Genomic DNA, 23084 nt, shown 5'->3' with positions numbered 1-23084 from the left:
GTTATAATAAAATATAACATACAATTTTGCTTTTGATGGATCTCTCCAAAATTTTAATTCATTTTTATTTTTAAAGTATTTATTTATTTTTAGAGAGAAGGGAAGGGAGGGAGAAAGACAGGGAGAGAAACATCAATATGTGGTTTCTTCTTGCATGCTCCTCACTGGGAGGGCAACCCTGGCATGTGCCCTGACTAGGAATCGAACCGGTGACCCTCTGCTTCACAGGCCTGCACTCATTCCACTGAGCTACACCAGCCAGGGCTTTAATTCATTTTATTATTCTTTTATAAAAGATTTTTATTTATTTTTAGAGAGGGGGGAAGTGAGGGAGGAAAGGGAGAGAAACATCAATTGGTTGCTGCCTCTTGCATGTCTCCAAGTGGGGACCTGGCCTGCAACCCAGGCATGGGTCCTAAGTGGAAATCGAACTGGTGACCTTTTAGTTCACAGGCTGATGCTCAATCCACTGAGCCACACCAGCCAGGGCATTTTATTATTCTTTATTTGAAAACCTACATTAACAGAGGAAGAAATGAAGGGAAAGGGAACCTGTTTAGATGACCATGTTTCTGTGTACTCCGGTATATGACCAACCTCTCAACAGTCATGCTCAGCAATTTTCCATTGCTTTCAGATAATCCACTTAATGTCACTTTCACCTGTTAGTCTTAACATAGGTTAATAACATATTTTCCACTCCCCTTTTTATATTGTTATCACAGGAAACTACGATTCACTTTCATATTCATTAACTATCATTTATCTCCTATAGAGAGACTAGAGGCTAGAAAAATATTTGGATTCCTGAATTATTAATAAAGTTTTTAGATCTTTTCTGGCATTGAATTTTCTGCCAATTTTACTTTAGACAATTTCTATGCCTCAGTCTGAACTACATTGGAACCCTTTTGGACTGAAGATATATTTACCTTGTGCGTTTGATAAATGATGATTGCATTATCAGCTAATGTTTCCACCACATGAAAGTTTTCTATAGTTGCTAAAATAAAGAGAAAATATTAGTCAAAAAGACACATTATCTTTTTCCTAGAATGTGATTAATTCACTTATACTGAAAATCAATTATAAATGAACATTACTGTAGAATGAACAGGATTCTGCCCCACTTGGTCTAAGCTGACATTGAAGGAAGTTAATACCTAGTTATTAGGGCTATAGATAGTGCTGTGAGACCTGATCAGTGGCAAATCACATTTTCTTTGGTCCACTCTTTAGCTCCAACAGCAAGAAAGCAATTTAATTCTAATCATACTGCATTACGCGGGCACACGTTATTCCCTGACGCTGTAACCCCTCCCTATAATCCCCAATTTAGTGAAGCTGAATAAACTGTTCTATCTAGGCTCAGGTGACTGTGTGTGAAAAGAATGTCAAACTGCCACTGTTATACATCTCATGATGCTCAGAAGCATCTATTTATGAAATGTGGCACCCAAGGGAAAGCCCATGCCAAAGTAACTAAATAAACCACAGCAGGACTCACCTAAGACCAGGGAAACAAAAGAGGCTAGGAGAAAAGTAGATACAACAGAAACCTTAATTTTAGTTCTGGCTTGTCTACTAACTAGTTCTGTGGCCTTGATAAGTCACTTGACCTATGTGAATTTTACTTCATTACCTACCTAATGCAGGATTGCTGAGGTATTAAATCAAATGCTACAATATACTGAGAAGAACTTTATACTGTGAAAAGCTCTCTTTAAATGTAAAGCATTATCAGTCCCCTATATGATTCTCCAGGTATTTTCTACACTGACTTTGTAAACTAGAGATTATATGCAGAAAACCAGGTTGGATTTGATATTACATTAAAAACAGTAATTATATTAAAATATATGAATAACAGCAGCTTACTTTCCCAATCATTGCGAACGTCAACATTCCAGAAATAATTGCAGACCTCGTGTCCTGTAACTCCTTTAACTGCATGGGTAGCTTTCAAAGGATCGAGAACAATCCCATTTTCTTCTACTTCTCTCCTATATACCTACATAGGACATAGTTAAAAACCTGTTTAAAAAATAAAAATCTAACTCTTAAAGTAAAAACTTGAAAGCATGTTTTTAAATTTAACAGCATTTTAGGATTTTATTTATGAAAATCTCTATGGAACATAAGTATTCTTCTAAAACTAAGTTTAACATTTTAAATTGTTAACACATAAACACAAAAAATATTTAAAACTACAAACCCAAGGTAAACTTTAACTATGAAAAATATGCATGTAATAAATAATTACCGTGAGCTGTTCAAAAAATATATATATATTAATTTAAATCAGGCATTATTTACTAAACATTCTCTAAGGCTGTTTTGATATTGCTAAGAAGGGAAAATAAGCTTGGTTAATACATAATCTCCTTCAGGATGCTGCTTTAAGGCAGCTTTGTCCAACTGCTATATCTCTAGCATCCAGAACAGTATCTGAAACACAGTAAAGCAATTACTTGTTGAATTGATGATTGAAAGCTACAATGGAACAAAGATCTTTGCTCTCTTGCTTTAAGTACTGAGGTTGTATATGTAACAGGTTGCTTAAAATTAATTATTCCAAAATTTAGAGAACTAAGTAATAAGTTTGACAAGTGAATAAACATGTTATCATAGGAAGAATCAATTCTCAATTTATGGAGTGCCTATGGGGCCAGATACTATTAGACATTTCATATATAGTTTCTTTTTTACAGTCTCTCTCACCAAACTCCTTTCCCCCTACATGCTTATTTATTCTCTATTGGGACTGCTATTTTCCTAGTCAGTTAAACGGGAACTCTGTAGACTTTTGATTCCTTTTCTCACACATAGCTATTAAGCTTATTACCAATCTTCTATAAGACATCCAAAAGCCTAACTTTTCTACTACCCTTTTAGGTAAGTTTTTGTCGTCTTGTACCTGACTCTCTCAAGTGGTTTTCTTGGTCTCCTGTTTATTCCCTATCAGCTTAATCTTTTGAAAATGTTAATTTTTGTAGTGGCTAACCTATTGCTACAAACAGACTATTCTCTTTAATTAGTTATTTTATATTCTCCATAATCCAGTCCCAATTTCTCTCTTTCTAATGTTGTGGGCTTTAGAAGCACATATTCTCTGTTACTTAGTCCCTTCACTTCCTGGAACCTTCCTAGGGGGAGAAACAGTGACCTATCTGAACGATGAGTACAGAGGGAGAACTAGCAGATGTGGCTCAGTCCCTTCTTTTGTAGAGAACATGCATCCTGGTCTGCTTTTAGGGCCTGCTATTCTGGGGAAGGCCTGTGATTATCCAGGTATGTCGGAAACATGCTTAGAGATAACATATTAGCAAGAACCTGTGACAGCTGGCCTCCCTGTAATCAAACCAGCTTATAAGAATCATAACATTTTGGTATCTCATTTGCAAGTCTCCTCTATCTTATTTATTAATTTGTTCTCTATTCAGGAAGAAGGGAAATTCCAACATCTATCATTGTATCCCATTTACTAGAATAATTCTGGTTAACACAGTCTATACAGATCTCTTGAATAAGAAATTAGCTTTCAATAAGTAAAAGTAGTCAGACAGAGAAAGGCAAATGCTATATGATTTCACTTATATGTGGAATCTAAAGAAAGTAAATGAACAAATGAAATATGAAGTGACTCAGATACAAAAAAGAGACTGATGGCTGACAGAGAGGAGTGGGGTTGGGAGATTAGGTGAAAAAGGTAAAGGGATTCAGAAGTACAGATTGGTAGTTACAAAATAGTCATGGGGATGTAAAGTACAGCACAGGGAATAGTCAAGGATATTGTAATAACTATGTATTTTGGTACCAGGTGGGTACTGAAAATATCAGGGGAACACTCTGTAAAGTATGTAATTGTCTAACCACTCTGCTATGCACCTGAAACTAATACAAAGTAATACTAAATGTAAACTATAGTTGAAAAATAAATTTAAATTAGAAAAAAAGAAATCAGGTCTCAAGTTTTTGCTCATGTTGTATTTTTTGTCTAAAATGCCTTCACCTTACTTTTGTTCATTTTTCTCATATCCAGACATAGTCAAATGCTTCTCCTCAGTGTAAAATAACCTAATTTTTCAAATCAGAGTTCTCCTTCTTTTCCAACTTTTCTCCACATTCTTATGTATTCTTTATTCAGTACATTATCAGATGGAGCCAAGTCACACTATCTTTTAAATGTCAGTACCCTCTTTACCCAACTAAAGTTTCAGCTTGGAGGGAATCTTATTACACCTCTCCTTTTCTTTAGCGAGTGCCTTGGGTGTGAGGTAATCCAAAGCTCAATGCTGCTGCTTTTCAATTAATCTCTGATCTCTTGTCCCTGTTCTTATTCTCTGTCTCTTGTGTTTAGGGATATGAAGATTAGCTGACCAATGTCCAAATACCAAAAAAAGGTAGTAAAGGAAAGGACAAGAAATGAGGTATAGACCAAACAGGGGTAACAAAGTGATATCTGGGCACAATGTTTAGCATAGTTTAAAAAAAAAAGAAAGAAAGAAAAGAAAGACATTCAAACAGAGAGCTATCAGCTAATTGTGATTTTTTTCATATCTAAACCACAAAATTTTATTTTTCCATAACCTGGGCAAAACAGAATTGTTTGTGCATAGATTTGATCATAAAGAAATTATATAAAAGCTAAACAAAGGAAGCAAAAGGACATTGTATTTCTCAATATGTGGTGCTTCTTTGATCATATGTAATAATTTGTTTAAAAGTAATATGACTGTAATAGAGTTGCAATGAGCAATTTATAACATTTCACTGGAAATTACCTTCATTTCTCCTTCTTCTACAACCAACTGCCAATTGGCATCTCCACCTACATCCTGTAATGAGTATGTCATGTGGTTCTGTACCATTTCTTCAACCTTGAAAAGAAAATTAAAGCTGTAAGAATCCACCTCCAATTAATAGGTATGACATAATCTCTAGAACAGAATGGTACTCAGTTTACTTCAGTTCAGTAATGCTATTCTTAGACAGCTGAACAACCAAATGCACAATGGTTAGTAGGTTTTAAATAGTGTTCAAGAGTTTAGTCCACATTCCGGATATCATCACATCTAGGTTAATGACAGAAGGGAGAAAGGCAGGGAAGTGAGATGTTGCAATCCAGTATAACACACTGTATACCGGGCCTAATGTGTGTCAAGTGACCAAAATAAGCATTTTCTGAAAACAATATTCCTTCCTTTACCATAAAATACATGCTTAGAGCATAAAATCATTGAACTCTAAGGATAAAAGCAGTGTGAAGGGACCATCTAGGCCAGTGTTTCTGTCTTTAAGATTACACTGAGATACTAGAAAGCTCATTATACATCAAGATTTCCCTAAAAAAAGTAATAAAACTTTTGTTTTTTCACCGAAATGATAAAGACTGTCTCTAAAGGAACTGGCTCCTTTACCACCTATGCCCAGACACTTTTTCTAAGCTCTATTTTCTAACCTTTTACTCCTAATATTGTTTTATGTGATAAGTACTTTAGAGAAGACAGAAAAGAAAAATATGCATATTATACTTTGTTTACTTACATTTTATGTAAAGTCTATTGTGTTCACTAGGGGTAAAAAACAAGAACTAGGTTTTTACATATTTTGAAGTAAATCTTTTAAATACAAAATTAATAGCTGAGGGCAGAAACTCTTAAAATTATTAACCCTGGGGATATGAGTTTTCTATACAAAAGTATGTTATGGATATGGTATTGTGACATGTGCTTCCACTACATCAAGCTTTCTGGATCTCAGAATGCATTTTTGGTTACTGAAGGCAGGTGGCTTTAAGGGTTTCCTTAATTGAGATTCTAAACTCTGTATCTGTACTAAACACTAACATAGTACTTTATTTCTTTATTCATAATCCTCAAAACATTGTGAATGGTGTTGGGTTACAGACTTCAGAGAAAATGTAAAATATTACTTGTAACTTCACAAAGCCTGATTAGAAAACATAACTTCAGGGGCTGCCTGGAAAAACCCGTGTGCCCCTGTGATACTGAAATACACTTCTACAAGGTAAGGATGACTAATGTGGGATTCCAAGTTACAAATACATTCAAAATGTAGCTCTTTTCCAAAGTAAGAAGAGCGAAGAAAGCCCCAGTCAGTATTCCTAAATTAAAACCCTGCAGCAGCACTGCCTTCTTTTCAGTGTCACATACATCACAATCTGGGGAAATTTCTACCCATTCTAGGTCCTAAGATCTTAAAAATCTTTAGATTTTGAATATGTACTTTTTATGTCGGACACTGGAAGTTAAGAACACCTGTATTTATTATATGATTAGAGACAGAAAGAAATGCCTCCCCCAAAGAAGCCCTACTTTTAATGGATTACCTGTGAAAAAGTGTGAGCGATTTTATCTTTATTTTTTAGTCGCATTCCCCCCCCCCCCCCCCCCCCCGTTACCATTTAGTCCCCTTATATCCCCTTCCTCCCCCGCAATCACCACACTGTTGTCCAAGTCCATGAATTCTTTTTCCTTTTTGCTTAATCCCTCCACCCTTTAACCTCCCCTCTCCCAGGATTTTATTCCATTAAAAAACAAAAAGAGTTCTGTTTTAAAAAGTTCACTGCCATTTAGCTTTTTGTTGAAAATTATGCAGGTAATTGTGCTTTTGTTTGGGAGATTATTCCTGAATTAGTGATTTCAAAAGTTTGAAAAATGATTTGTTTCAGTCCAAAAGAAACCAGATTCTATAAATATAAATTGACAGGAGATAAGTTAAAAGAATATAGAGTAAGCACACTTAACATTGTCCTTTTAGACAGATGGAAAAAATAGTATTCCTATCATAGTTATCACTGTTATCTATGGAATTTTTCAGTCTTCTGCTCTTATCTACTTCCTCGACTTAAGAAGGCCTGAAAAAGTCCAATAAAGAAACAACCCAGATGCATTCAGTGCTGTACTGCTAAGAAATCAAAGAAACTAAAGAAATACTCAATCACTATAGTAACCACTTCTGCAAAGCCTTCTTCATGAAATCTTTATCCGAGCATCTTCCTCTAGGTAATAACATTAAGATGAGAGAAAGAACCTCATTTTAATGAATTTTATGTTTACTGCAGTAAAATACAAAGTAGCCAATCTTACAGCAGGAGCAGTGACTAGGGCGTTCAGGACCAGTCACTTTCAGTTATAACTCTGTATAACAAAGTAAGTGGGAAACAAGGGACCATGAAGTTGGTGAGAAGAATAAACACAAGTCAAATTTACCATTTTATCAGGCTCAAAATTTGATATACTAGCAAATCCTGTTGTTACTTAAAAAAAAAAAAAAAAAAAAGACTGCACCAAAATTATTGAAGCAGGTTTTTCCTGCTTTAATAGTAGTATTTGCAAGTTTTAATTAGACTAAGCATAATTTCAGGAATCATGCCCTTGATTTTTTTGGGCCTAGAGATGAAAATGCCAAGCTAACACACACAGCATGTTCATACCAAACGAACTATGAAAAAAAAAAGGAGATGAAACATATTGAAGTAAGGAGTGATGGTACTCCAACTATAACCCTTTCTTTCACCTTACATTTGAATCACTCAGTATGCCATATTAGATGACTAATAGAATTTTTCTATTGTTATTAATATAGTAATTTTAATAGAAAATTGCTCTTTGATAACAAAATTGTAATGAACAAAATTCTACTGACCAAAAATCTGAGGGCTCAAACAGAGCTCAGATCTCTTTCTCTTACCTATTTAAAAGAAATACAACTATGCTTATTACTACAGTTACAGCATCAAAAAGAGATGTGTTGGATAGAACAGTTTATTAATAAAAAGTTAACAGTGTACTGTTAACCCACGAGAAATATGGCCAAGGACATAAATAGTCCAAACATCCAAGAACCAAAAATCCATGTTTAATATATCAGAATGACAAAAATGAACTAAATTGTAATATTTCGTGTCAATACAGTGAAAACTGACCTGGGAATATAGCTAGTTCAACTTTTTTAATGGGCAGTTTGGCATTCTAATGTAAAAACTCATATACGTGCATGGCCTTTGTCCCAACAATTCTACTTCTAGAAATATACTATAAGGAAATATTGAGTAAGTTTACAAATATGTTGTATATACAAGGATGCCCAAGTAGCACTATTTATAATAGAGACAAACTGAAAATAAACTAAATGTTCAATATTAGGTGAGAAGGTAAACCCAGTATGTATATCCATAAATTGGTAAGACCTTTACTTATTGATGGGAAGATGGGCCTAACTATACGTTTAAAATAGCTGGTTACGAAATAGCATATATAGAATTAACTACTGTGATAGAAAAAGCCAATTAAGGTGTATTTATCAGTATGTGCCTGATTTTTCATATGCATGAGAATATATATCAATAGTGATGTAGTATTTTACTTTTATTTACCCTGCTTTCTAGTTCTGCTACAATTAGCATGCATTACTGTACGATAAAAAGGGGAGGAGTAAAATAAATAATTAACACAACAATAATGTATTACTATGGACATACAGTAGAATTGTTTTTGCAGTGATGCTCACCACGGATTAACCTGCAGCTGTACCACATGCTCTTTATTTTTTCAACAGATGGCCTTTTTCCTCTTTGATTTTTGAGGTGACATCTTTAGATGGGAACTGTGTTGTACAAATAAATGTGACCAAAAGACACATTTATAAATCCAAGTCCTTTCTACTTTCTATACACTCTGATTTTGAGCTACTTCATTCCCAATTTCTGTCCAGCAGACAGAATCACTTATTTTATTTGAAGTTATTTTTCAGGACATCTTGTAATTCTATGTTTAGTTATCCTATCCAATCAAGGATTACGAACATAATTTCAACAAAAACAAAGCAGTTATGAGCTGAGGCTTGTACACAGATGCCAGAGCCCAAGTCTGCTAAAGACAACAAATACTTTAGCAAGAATAAATACTTGAAGACCTCAATATTATTTGTCTTCATTTTTGCCTCTTTAGGCATATAATATAGTACAATAATCGAAAGCTAAAACAGAATCAGGTCAATCACGAGCATCAGGTATTAGAAAAAAACTACCAGAAAGACCTCTTAACTTACATACCTGAGTTACACAAAAAAGTCAGATGGAGTAAGCTACAATTTGGCAGAAGTCTTGTAAAAATCTGGGCACCTACTTCTCAGTGATATAGTCATCTGTCCTTGAAGGCTTTCCACTGTTCTATAGTTCTCTATAGCCAGGGTCCTAGTCTGGATTTTGAAGCCCTAGTTCTTAGGCACCTATCAGTGGCTTATATTCTCTTCTTGATCTAACTACCTTTCTTTCATTTGTAGCCTGTATATTCTTATATTTTTAAGGGAAAATGGTGGTCAGTACTGATGAGTTTTAGTCAGTCTGTTATTTTACTATTTTAATGGAAGGTGGAACTTAGCAGAATAAACCAGAGTCTCCCAGGATTTTCTAGTTTTGTCAGTGATTTATTGCATGTATGAGCAACTCTTTAAAAAGTATGCATAAATAAATGGATGAGCAAAGGTAAGAGATGTGGGAATAAGTTTGACTATGTGTGATTTTTGATAAATTAATACATTCCCTTCTCAAAAAGAGAAAAAAGCTACAAAAGTCAGAAAAACACAATCTGATCCTTAGATTTATTTTCTTTACTGCATAATTAAAAACTAATATAAATTGTATTCATATGTGGAAACTAACAGAAGTGTTTTAAATTATGACTTTTAAAAGCTTTTACTGGAATACTCTGATAGAGAAAAAATGTAGATAACTTTGATTAGCTCAAAGAAATTGTGTTATTATAATGTTACTAAAAACTGACTTGCTGAGTACTTACTACATGCCAGGCCCTAGGTAGATCTGAGTCCTAGCTAGATCATAGAAGTGAAGCACAGAAGAGTGAGGAGAACTGTCCAACATTATGCAGCTAACCAGAATTTAAACTTGGTCACTTTGGGAATTCAGTTTCTTAAAATAACATGATGGAATCCAATAAAATGCAATCACCATAAAAATACAAAGTTGAATTGCAAAGATGGGAAGATGGTAAAAAAATTTGTTTTCCAACTAATCATGATGCTAAAATATATTGTTCCAATGATTTTATTATGAAGGCAGAGACTGCAAGCATCCAGCTTCCTGTCTTAAATCCTTACTGATGATACCAAACAACCAATTAAAACCAACTTCCATAAATTTAGCATATGAACAGGAATGTTAATTTATAATAACCAACAGTAATGTGCATAAGTACAACCTGTTCAATAATGATATTATAATGGTGACAATACAAATATTGTTCAGTTATTTCTCTGTTGAATATAACAGACGTGAGACTGTTGAATCCTGCTTTTATTACTCTAACATATCCTGTAAACCATGTCCATCAAAGCTGCTGAATCCTGTCTGAAGAAATCAGATATTACATGACATTGAAAACCAGGTATCTTTAATTATTTCAATTCAATTTGAAATCTTTAAGGAGTGCCTTCTACATGGCAAAATTTCAAGCTGTATTCAGAGTAAGGATACAAAGGGCACATGCAAGCCTGATAGAAAAACTGTTTAGTAGAAAAGGAAGGCCTTTTTAATGCTTATTGTCACTATTTAAAATTCAAAATGAAAACAAGTGGCCTAGCCAAAGGTTCCGATTTCTCGGAACTGGGAGAGCAGGCTGAAATACAGTAGAGAAAGACTCAAGTCCACTCCATACATTCATACAGTACCTGCGAGCTGAATCTGTGAACATCGTCAGAGGCACTGACTAGATCAATGGAAGACATGGAGGAAGAGCGACTATAGGGCTACCAGAGACAGACAAAGAAAAAACCAAGTAATCAGAACAAAGGCACAACAGAGCATTCAGTACCAACTTCCAAACACAAGATAAAGAAGGAGAGAACAAAGCACTATATGAAACAAACTCAGCAGCAAGTGCTGACTCCATGCACCTATTATGTTATGCTCCAAAATCTTTCTAAAAAAAATTCAGTGCTTTCAGTAATATAAAATACCACTTAACCCCAAAGAAAAAAGAATTTATATAACTGGCTATGCTTCTGGTTAACTATTTTGGACTAGTCATTCCCTTTCGACTACCACCAGCCCCTTTTTCCCCTTAAATAAAAGAGAAAGAACATTATGTTCATAAGAAGATTCAGAAATCTGTTTTGGAGATGTATATGGAAGAACACATGGTACCAAAAAAATCTCATTAATGAAATTCAAGAAAAGGGAGAAAACTTATACAAAAAGAGTTCCATCAACAGTGAAGAACAATACAACATGTAACTTCAGTAAACTCTGACATTAGGCTTACCTTTTGGACAAATCTATGAGTCCCCACAGAAGAAAAGGCATCTCCAGATGGCATGGACGTAGGCCAATGTAACCTGACCTTTTCACTCTGTGACTAAGAAAACATAATGTTAAGATGCAAAGGTTTTAAAGGGTATTCTGCAGTTAAAGAATGGTTAATATAAACCATAACCTGGAACTATCAACATTTAATTATTGAACACTTCAGTACTTATGTGGTAGGCAGTCAGACAACATGAGCAGAGCAAGGACCACGGGCCAGGTACAGAAGGTCAGCAGGGCTGAAAGCCCCGGGTGCCTAGCAATGTGCAGAACTGGAAAAACAAGCACCTCGCCCCCAGGGTAACCTTTCCTCCCCTAGCATATCAGTAGTCATGCAGTTTAGACTCCTTTGTTGGGGGATGAACATGGGGGCAGGAGAACAGCCTTATACAACTCCCATATAAGCCCTTGAATGATCACTTGCTTAAGCATTAAGCCCCTAGGACAATGAGGTTCTGACCGAGGGAGGTACAAATCCTCAGGTCTGTTGACCACAGAGACAGAGTTTTAGTCAAAGTAGGGATAACATCTAGGCTTAGTTGTGTTTCAGCTTCGGTCCCAGAAAAGCAGGAAAACCAGACAAGTGACACATGGCTGACATCAGGACCAGCTGCACTGACTAATGATGACCCCCTGCCCAGGCACTGACCAATCAGTAGAATACATGACCCTGAAAAGACATACCTGGAAAGCTGATGAATACTCTATTAGAATCTTCCCCCTGAACCTCCAGATGGGAGGACCCAGTAGGGCTCTATACGAACCATGCCAACGCCTTTCCCCTACGCGCAATATCCTTGCCTCTCTTTCCTCAGCTCCAAGGAGTCCTTCTTTTGCCTCTGTGACTTGTTTCCTGAGCCTATTTCTTCAACCACTCACTTCTTCCACCTCTGTGACTCTCCACATAAACTTTTGCTTGTGTGTGAGTCTTGACTCTAAATTCTTTCTTAGTCAGAACTCAAGTACCAAGGTTGCTGAACTGAGGTCCAGTCTGGCTCCAGTGGTCTAAATGAGCATCCAAAATTAGAGCTCATTTAGAAACTGAAAGTAGTTCTCACTCTGAGTGCTCTGCAGCAACTTTTAGTATAAAAAATGAACAATAAGCTTTATAAATTAATGTGACATGAATGTTTACCACTGATTTATAAAAAACATAATGGAAAATGAACGTGAAAAGCAATCACTATTGCAGGTGATTTACCCTCAGGTAGACAGACCACTGAATGGGCGTAATGGCCATGACCGCCTTTGCAACGACAGGAAATGAACATGCCAGCTTTTTTATGCAAGCAAATCTGTAGTATAAAACCAATGTACATATCATTTATTTGCAAGATGCTTTGAGTCCTGGGACTAATAACTAAAATTCACCCCTAGGTACCATCTAGTGGTAGTACACTGTAACTGCACTGTTGCAGAATTGCCGGAAAGGATCAAATTAATCTTATTAGAGTTAAAGGATTGAAGAAATGCTTTCCTTCCCCTTCCATTGAACAAGCTGGGTATAACTGCTGTGAATCTCATGATGATAAACCACTGAGCAAACTTAAAAGTGAGTAAGCAACTGAAGGTGAAGGTAGTGAAAGCAATAGAGGAGATAATAAAAAATGAATGGTACTAACAGAAGAAAAATAACATTGTTGGTCATTTTCCTTTTGAATTTACATGGCACTTGGTAAAAAACAGGCTATTTTACTCAGAGTAAATATGTACGTGATAGTAATATGATGATGATAAAGTTGGAACTTTAAGAGGAATAGGCAGAATATTTCATTAAATTTTGTGTTAATTATACATACTTTCTTTAAACTATCATTGGTCTTCTTTCTATTGTTTGGAAATTAATCAATGAAGGAAATGACTTATAAAGATTCTTCTATATTTGTGACTAAATGCAGACACTTCATTTTCTAGGTTATGACAGTTTCATGGTTTTAAATTGTATTTATATAAAACAACATTCTAGTGTTAGAATTTTTAATAACAGATATACCTGTTCTTCTATTTTATCTTGTCTGTCAAGAGCAGCTTCAACTGCATCAAAGAACTCTTCTTCATTAATCAGACTGTTTGGACCTTCCTATTTGAACACATAGAAAAAAAAAAAACCAGTTCATTTTAGAAAAATGTAAAACACTGATAATCCTGGCATTAACTCCAGGGGAAAGCTGAAAAGTGACTCAACAAACATTTATGAACCAGTTGGTATACTCGGTAATATTATATAAAAAGATGAGTAACATATGCTCTGTACAGAATCCTGAGTATAACAATTCACTCACTCAGTACTCGTATACTTACTGCATATCGAACAATATTGTGTTAGGGCAATAATCTAGAGCAGGGGTGTCAAACTCATTTCACCAGGGGCCACATCAGCCTCGCAGTTGCCTTACAAGGGCCGAAATAATTTTAAGACTGTATAAATGTAACTACTCCTTAACTGTTAAGGAGTTGAAATTACATTTGGCCCTTTGAAGGCAACTGTGAGGCTGATGTGGCCCGCGGCAAAAATGAGTTCGACCCCCCTGTTCTAGAACATGGGGTTGGTGAACTATGGCTTATGGGCCAAATGCAGTCCATTGCCTATTTCTGTATAACCAATAAGCTAAGAATTTCATTTTTTAAATGGTTGTAAAAAAGAAAAAATAACATTTTATGATGTGGGAATTACATAAAATGAAAACAAAGTTTTATTGGACTACGATCATACTCATTCATATGTATTGTCTATGCCTGCTTTCATACTACAGAGAGAGTTGAATACTTGTAACTTGAATACTTGGCAACAGAAACCATATAAAATGGCAGAGAGGTAAGTAAAAAGTTGCAGTCTATAGGCAATGAGAAGTATGGACAGGAGTTCTGAGAGGGATCTTTCTAAGCAATGACAATTATTTCATGGAGAAAGAAAAGTTGAGTTGAAAACCTGGTTAGATGGCAAAGCAGTGGTTCTTAGTCACCTGGGAACTTGTTAAAATGAAAAATTCCCAGGGCCCCATAAAGAAATTACTTCTCAGAAGGTCTTGGATGGAGCCAGGAATATGCATGTTAATAAGTCTTCCACATGATTCTCATTCAAGCATAACCTCAGCTGTATTAGAAAATAAAAATATAAAGAATAGCAAAAATGGAAACAAGCAAGGTATGTTCCTGCTACCAGGAAACAGTAAGTGGACTGTAAGTTGAATAATGGCGTTACATTATGGTAAAAGTGGATGCTAAGAAAGTGGGCTTAGGGGTAAGTTTCCCTAAATTTTTAAATATAAAAATACAACACATGAATGATTGCTGGTCTGCCTACAATCTTCCCAGTTAGACTGGTAACTCCATGTCATACTACTCCATGAAAAAATCTAGCAACATGATCCCATCCCTGCCACAACTTAGGGCCACAGAGGAAGGGTGGGAGGAACTGTGGTATAATGCGCCTGTCATTTGGAACAGGCATGTGAGAAATCTTGATTTAATGCGATAGTTCTTTCAGATTATGAGGACTCCCTTACAACTCATTTCAAAAGGAAAATACCCACAAAAACTCTGTATACATATATATATATATAGGATAGTACGTATCTCAATGAATTATCATTAAGTGAATATAAACATCTAATGATCAGCTGGATCATGAAACAAGAACAGTAACAATATTCCAGAGGCTTTCATGCAGGATTTCCTGTATAAAGTTAAAACATTTCAAAGAGACTCAAATGATAGCAGTATCACTTTGCTCTTTGTTGATACGAGAAAAATACAAAATATCCAAAATCTCTGAACACTAACATATTTCCTAGTGACTAAAACTCTACTGATCATAACCATATCTACGCTTTTAAAAATTATAATATTCATTCAATATATATAATCCTGTCAGAGTCTCAGGAACCTACTAACTGGGAAATTTAGCATTAACAAGTTCTACTTTTGGGGTGAGCACACAATGCAATATAAAGATGATACATTATAGAACTGTATACTTGAAACTTATATAATATTATTAACTGTCACCCCAATAAATTTAATTTAAAAAGTTAAAATTTCTACTTTGGCAAAGAAAATGGGCAAATAATACAGGCACCTCTTTCCTTGAATGGCAAATCTGAGAATTAAAGTAATTGCATAAAATGTCCTTTATTAAAAAACACCTTAAAAAAAGAAACCCTTTTATCTTATCATGCTTACCAAGGAAAAGAGCTATTTATTACTAAATCTATGGGACACTGCAGTCTTGATTTTATATGCCCTATTAGCAGCATTTCCAATGACTCTCTTTGAAGAGATCTCTGCCCTTGGACTCCTCTGTTCCCGGTTCCCCTGCACTGAGCACTCTTTTCTGGGCTCCTCCTTCTCTGTGTATTCCTTTAATGTGGGCATTCCTTAGGGTTGCACACTTCTTTCCCTACAACATTCTTATGCATTTCTAAGACTTCAGTCATCATCTGATGATTTCCCAAATTCACAATCTGTCCATCCCTTTCCTAAGTGTCAGATCTTCACATCTAATAATATAAGACCTCCTCAGATGAGTATCTCAACTCATATGCAACATGTCTAAACACTGTTCTTCCCCTACCTGTGCACCAATATGAGAAAGGCAGAAACCTGGGCCTGTTCTTGGAGTCCTCCCTTTTCCTTTAATTCTACTTTCCAAATATCTAATTTCTCCACATCTATCCCTACTGTTCCCCCCTACCTTATTTAGGCTATATTCAATTCTTACCTGTAATTCTGAAAAAGTCTCCAAGCCCCTGTCAGATCTCTCGATTTCGATTCTCTCTCCTCACTACAGGAAGCAAGAATGATTTTTCTGAACTGTAAATCTGAAAACCTGATTTGCTTAAAACCCATTCCTGAAGATCTGTACTGAATCTTGCAGATCTTTTTAGCTAGTTTTATCACTTCCCTCCTCTTTGGGCTCCATGCTCCACAGATAAGTTCTTTCAATTCCCCTGTGGCAAAATGCTGTCATTTGCTTCTGGCCTCCAAATGTTTTCTTTCTTCTGAGTCCCCTATAAGCAACACTCTTTCTAGGCTATTCACCTGATTAAAACCTATCCAACCTAACTCTTTACTAAGGTTTCAGCTAAGATGCTGCTTCCTTTAGAATGCCATCCCACCTGTGTTAAAAGTGCCTTATAACATACATTATTCTGTTTGCCTGCCTGTTACCTAGTCTACATTCCCATTAGTATACACTCAGGTGGGGCCCTCAGGCAGGATCCTCATCTGCCTTGTTTCTTACAAACCCACCCACCCCAAGCCTAGCATAGTGCTTCCATTATAATAAATCTTAAAGAATGAATGGATTTACGATTACCAAGTAATTTCTGAGGCTACAGATGACAGAAACATTGAACTTTGTTCAAAAACTAGAACACCATGAATGTTTGATAAGAACCAAAATAAGTTATAGTTTGAAATAGTGTCTAAAATCTATGCAAGCATAGTACTGACACAGCACAGATGGTTCCACACTGAAAGAACGGGGGAAGCATAACGACAGGCCCTAGTTTATTCAAAAACTGTATCTTTACTTGATACCACAAGGACTTGGTAAGAAAGAGGCTGAAGTACCCTTAATCATTTTCTTCACTAAAAGAGGGCAGTACATTTTAAATGAGTGGAAAAGAATAGTTTATTCAACAACACTATTAGAATAAAAGATTCCTACATGATACCATAGTTTTAAAAAATCTAGGTATATTAATAATATATTTAGAAAAGACCTTTAAAAAATAAAAAAACAGAAAATACAAATAATTATTTGAAGTAGAGAATGCTTTTTGAAGCATGATATTAAATGTAGAGATAAGTGTATCAAAAGATTGAGATTAATTACATGAAAGCATAAAACTTAAAAAAACAACTTTATCCTCATCTGAGGACATTTTCCCATTGCTTTTAGAGAGCAAGGGAGAGAGAAACATTGATGTGATAAGAGAGGCATCAATTGGTTGCCTCTTGTATGTGCCCGTGAATCCATAACCCATGTATGTGCCCTGACAGGGCCTCAAACCAGCAACATTTTCGTTACGGGACAACATTCTAAACAACTGAGCCAAACCGGCCAGGACAAGAAAGTATAAAACTTTTGAAAGGGTAAAGCCAGAGACATTTGCTGTTGTGGCACCATTCTCTGAGCAGGCCTGTGACCTTGTTAAACATGACTCCGATTTAACTCTTCTGAGTTGTCCCCAGGACTGGAAAATACCAGAAGCAAGAGCAGAACTAACCACTCCCTGCAGCCACAGGCAGAAGGTAACACTGGAACAAACTGCAGCCTCTGTTACAAGGCCCCAACGGTCCAGGGGCCACACAACAGCAAGCCTCCACCCATTTTTAATCCAATTAGAATCCAATCAAAGTTCAAAGCTCACACCCCTCAATGCTGGTATCTCTCCATACCGTGCCCTTCTTTCTAGGACAGTAAATAAAAACTTTATTCTCTACACTTTAAGCTCTTTGTGAATTCTTTCACAGCCCGAATCACTGACTACCCTTACAACTTTTAGATGGCAAAACCAACAATCAAAAGACCTTTTAAAAATTACAGAAAGAAAATAATTGAAAAATGAAAAGCCAACCCTACATATCTAAAATCAATAGGGAAAAAGTCCTAATAAAAAAATGTCAAGGGACATGGAAAAGCGAGTCATTAAAGAAGGGAAATGACCAAAAAACATTTTTGTAACAAAGCCCAAATCAATCACATTAAAAAATAAAGCAATTTTCTTTTTTTGAATCTAGTAAACACAAGGCCTCTACTGTCTGCTCTTACCCCTAAAAGAAACCTGTGTTCACAGAAGTCAAAAAAAAAAGTATGTAAACTCTACTTATATATTGTTGGTAAGAAGTAAATTGGTATCACATATTGTTAAATTTTTAAAAATGGGCTTTTTTTGTATTTTCTATAATCTTCCTATAAATACCTTTTATTTATAATATGAAAAAATAAGGTAATTTTTGAAAGTTGATAATTCTACTCAAATAAACCTGAAATGGCAAAACAATCTGCTTAGCTTTAGATAAAAAATAAAATTGTAATAGCTTATATTTCTGTAATCTGGTTTAAAACCCCAGAGCATAGCTAATTATATAATTTTTATACATCTAGGAGGAATAAGTTGAGCTTAATAATTTAAAAATATTACAGCTCAAGTCTCATCATTATAGATTTTTAGCTGGAAATAAATTCCGACATAAAAATATTCAGTCAATAGTAGCTTTTTTTCCCTTTCTAGAATAAAAATGGCAAGAAATTTTTCTTCTATTTTCTTAAACATAATCTAACTATAACTATTTTATCACCCTACTTCTATTTCAATGATTATTCCTTGCTACTCTGTCAAAAAAAAAGCTCAATTTTGGGAATATCAACAGTGTTAATGACAATTACCAGATATATTTCTTACTTGTTTTTTCTCAAATTGTATGATGAAAAAACAACTCATAAAATTTTAATATGTGTATGTGCATATGGAAAGAAAATTGTATTAAATGCTTAACAGAAAAATGAGAGGAAAGAAGTTGGTTTTACACATTTTCAAACACAAAGGCAGGGCAATTAGAAGAGTTCATGCTCTGCTATGGATAAGACCTCACAATATATTGCACAAACAGAAATATTTTGTCTGTATAAACTACTCAGCTTTTTCCTCCATAGGTTGCTTTTATTTACAAAATTGAGTTAGAAGATAACATTAAAAATTATGGTCCTCACAGGGTAGATAAAAACTTGTCCTATAAAGTGGACAGGCCAAATAATGAACCTTTTAAAGCCTATGCTAAACTTTGTAGGCAATACCAAAATATCAATTTCAGAGTTAGCCTAGCATTTATGTATTATCAAATATACATTTAATTTTTTAAAAAATCAAAGAATTATGGTATATATTTAGAATTTTTAAAGCTTACAAAAGTATTACTTAAAAATTAATCACCTTTGTAATAGGTATGCCTGTGTGTTTTTCTTTCTAAGATCAAAATATAACTAAATTCATACCTCATAATCTGGTCCTCCAAAGTGGGATTTTTTCTTAAGTTCTGTCATGGCATTTTTGTAAGCTTCCTCTATTCTTCTTCTTTTCTCAATTTCCTATTAAAAAAAAAAAGAAAGAAAGTGACATGTTTAACATTTAAAGTGGGAATTTTCTTTGCATTTCACTGAAATGTTATGATTTGGCCAAAAAATAACTCCACGTCTATGAAAACCGAGTATTTTCCTGAGCTACACATTATACACAAGCTACCATTTAAATTACCACTAAAATCACCTAATAGGTAGTTATGTATTTAAATGGGTTAAATAACTGCCAAAGGATCTATTTAAAAGGATCTGTTAAAAAAGATAAAATATCAGAGGAATGACTCCAATATATTGTGTTTACTTCCCCCCAAATAAAACCATTTACTTTGGTATAAAGAAAAAACAAACAAGTAATGGATGCCAAGAAGAAAATAACCCAATCGAGTAGAATCAATGAATACTAAAAGTATATTCTAATAAAGAAATTGATACGATAGACAGCCTGTCCAGACTGCTGGGAGTGCACTGCTGAGGGAGGTGAACAGATTGCCAGGGAGATAGAGCTAGGCCATGGGAATGGGATCTGGGATCTGGTAGTGCACTGAGCCACACGCCTCCGGGACGAAGGTCGGAGATTCAAGGACTAAAAGCATGCAGGTCAAAAGAATGCCTTCATGAACCACCCAGGGCAATGGCAAGCACACTGAGTCTGCAGCATAGCACCAGGTTGCACTTCCACGGGACTTTGAGGCCACACTGCCCAAGTAACCAAGCATGTGCCTCGCAGACACCGTCCCTCCCACTGAGGCAGCCCTGGCGCTGCCTGAGAGGCTATGTGGGATTTCCAGGGTTCCTTTCTCTGCTGGTGTGCCCTAAGTGAGGGCAACTCGCTGCATGCAGGAACTAGGGCATAGGAGGCACAGAATTGATGGAGCACCATGGGAATCTCCCCCATCAGTCAGGATGGTGGCAGAATGAGGCTCTTCCACTGAGCACACGAAAGGCTAACAAGATAATTGGATAAGGGGAAAAGCTCTTCCCCCTGCCCTGCCAGTACCGGATTGGAGGTGGGACCAGGGAAGGCAGGCACTTGCACCATAGAAGTCAAGATGGCAGCATGGAGAGGTGCTGGACCCACCCACGGTACATGAAAGTCTGGAAATTTAATTGGTCATTCTGAGAAAGCACTTGGCCTGTCCTACACCCAAAACAAATATAGTCCCAGGGGAACAAAGAAACGCTCTCCTGCTTGTTACTCACTGCTTGGGACCTGCACTTAAGAGGGTGCACTGCCCTGTCCTCTCAATGGACCTTAGTAGCTGTGTGGCTCATAGCCTCCAGAAGGGAGTCTCTCTCTCGCCAACCTGGTGAAGCATTCACCCATGCGTTGTACATGCTCTCCCATCCAGGAGCACCTAACTTTGTGGCCCTGGGAGCTGCATGAACATGGCTATGCTAGCTCCACACAGAGTCTCCAAGAGCGAGCTTGAAGTTGAACAGCAGCTGGAACAAGCTAATCTACCTGAACGACCACTGCCTGTGGGCTCCAAAGGTTGGTCCTTTAAAATGGAGCAGAAACTCTGGGCCCTGCCTTTTGTTTTGGTCTTGCTGAGGTTGGCTGGGCTTTGTCTGGGTTTTGCAGAGGAGATGACTATGAGACAGGGAGTCCCCCATTCTCCAAGATTGTGCAGCACAGGAATAAAACTCCTTTTCTTTTGCTTCAGCACCTACTTCGAATTTGGTTTTTGTGGCAGCAGGCAGGCAAACTCCCCATTTTGTGGTTGGTAATAAAATTTCTTGTACTTTCCCACTGTTCGTTAAAAGTATTTTAGAGCTGAAAAAGAGCTTACATTTTTACCTAAACACTCTCCTTTTATAGATACTGTCTATAGCTCTAAGAGGTTAAAAGATCCAAGGTCAGCACTTAAAAAAAAAAAGCTGGCCCTGGCACCAATCTCACACTTACTTCTACAACAACTGGCTGCATTGTGTCAAATCTGATACTGAAGTCTGACAATCTTGTGAAGAACTAATGCCTTAGTCAAATGCCTTCCATCAAATACTTAAGGGCTAAAAAGTCCATACTCAACTCACACAAGCTAACTACTTCCAAATACCCTGTTTGAAATAAAGCTATTAGTTCATTAATCCAAAGATTAAGTGCTTATTGTATAATCAAGAGGAAATAGGACTAAAAACCCACCAGAATGGCTAAAAATTTAAGAATATCCACAAAAAACTGACAGTATTAAGTATTGACAAGGGTGAAAAGCAACTGGAATTCTCATCTAATGAGAGTTTATTTAAGATTTTATTTATTTATCTGTAGAGAGGGGAAGGGAGGGAGAGAAACATCAACGTGTGGTTGCCTCTTGCACGCCCCCACGTCCCCTACTAGGGACCTGGCCAGCAACCCAGGCATGTGACCCGACTGTAAATTCAACTGGTGACCCTTTGGTTCACAGGCCGGCGCTCAATCCACTGAGCCACACCAGCCAGGGCTATTGCTGGTGGGAGTTTAAACTGATATAACCACTTCATTCATTCATTTATTTTTAATCCTCACCCAAGGATATGCTTTTTACTGATTTTATAGAGAAGGGAGAGAGAAACATTGATTGATTGGATGGTTGTCTCCCATACACGCCCCAGTCAGGGATCAAACCCACAACCTAGGTATGTGTCCTGACCAGGAATTGAACCAGCAACTTTTTTCAGTACACCAGATGATGATCCAACCAACTGAGCAACCCGGCTAAGGCGAAACTGATATAAACACTTTAGAAAACTGTTTCTCAATATCCACTAAAGCTAAGCACGTACCCATCAACAATTATACCCCTAGGTATAAGGTCTGTGCAGAAAATGTCCAGCTATTATTAATATAACGAGAATGGTCTGCACGACATTGATGTAACCCAGCAGCCAAGGAGAGGGGATTGGAATGCGCATGCATGCATAATGATGACTTCACTGTACTAGTCAGTAGGGGCTGCAGACCCATTGAGTGAGCATGTGTACTATGTGGCTGTCGCATTCAAAGTGAGAGAGGAGAGCAATGAACTGAATCAAATTTTATGTTAAGCTTGAACATTCCTCCATGGAAACTATGCTGATGATTCAGAAGGCTTTCAAGGATGATGCAATGAGTATAGTGCAAACAGAAGTGCGGCACAAATGCTTCCAAGATGGTCAAGAATCTGTTGAAAGTGATCCATGTTCTGGAAGGTGTTCAACAAGCAGAACACCTGAGAATGTTGAATGTGTACGGGCTGCAATCAACAAAGATTGGCGACTGACAGTGTGAGAACTAAAAGCTGATCTGGGGATACTGAAAACTACTGTGTCTGAGATTCTGATGCAGGATCTTGGCATGAAACGTGGCAAAATTCGTTCCATGGCTTCTGCTACCAGAGCAGAAGGAACATCGTGCTGCGTTTGCTAATGACTTGATTCAAACTGCTACCAATGAACTAGATTTCCTCAAGAAGCTCATAACTTTGGAGAGGACTGAGGTGTCACTGTCTTATGTAACATATTTCTTGTATCTTCTTCAATAAATGTCTCTATTTTTCATATTACATGGCTGAATACTCTCTGGACAGACCTCACACTTAAGAAAAATGAGTGCATATATCCACCATATGTACAAGAATGTTCACGGCAGCTTTATTCACAATAGCCAAAATATAAAAACCAAAATGTCCATCA

At 36.4% G+C, this 23084-nt stretch overlaps 1 protein-coding gene across 3 annotated transcripts in view; it reads right to left on the bottom strand.

The window, feature by feature from the left end:
- The window catches only part of CERT1 (ceramide transporter 1), a 97668-nt gene that overhangs the window by 10062 nt on the left and 64522 nt on the right, over nt 1–23084 (bottom strand). For 2 of the 3 annotated variants that reach the window (XM_045197918.2, XM_024563581.4), the window contains exons 8-13: nt 19350–19442; nt 13341–13427; nt 11307–11399; nt 4785–4880; nt 1879–2011; nt 933–1003 (exon numbers count right to left, since the gene is read on the bottom strand). In XM_045197918.2, the coding sequence (XP_045053853.1) occupies nt 933–1003; nt 1879–2011; nt 4785–4880; nt 11307–11399; nt 13341–13427; nt 19350–19442 (573 nt within the window). Of the gene's footprint in view, nt 1–932; nt 1004–1878; nt 2012–4784; nt 4881–10713; nt 10792–11306; nt 11400–13340; nt 13428–19349; nt 19443–23084 lie in introns of all 3 variants that reach the window. The other variant, XM_024563583.4, reaches the window with a different exon arrangement.

This window comes from Desmodus rotundus, chromosome 1, assembly GCF_022682495.2.
Source record: "Desmodus rotundus isolate HL8 chromosome 1, HLdesRot8A.1, whole genome shotgun sequence".
In the NCBI taxonomy this organism is placed as follows: Eukaryota; Metazoa; Chordata; class Mammalia; order Chiroptera; family Phyllostomidae; genus Desmodus; species Desmodus rotundus.
The sequence above is the reverse complement of the archived record's forward strand: the minus strand, read 5'-3'. Positions and strand labels throughout refer to the sequence as shown.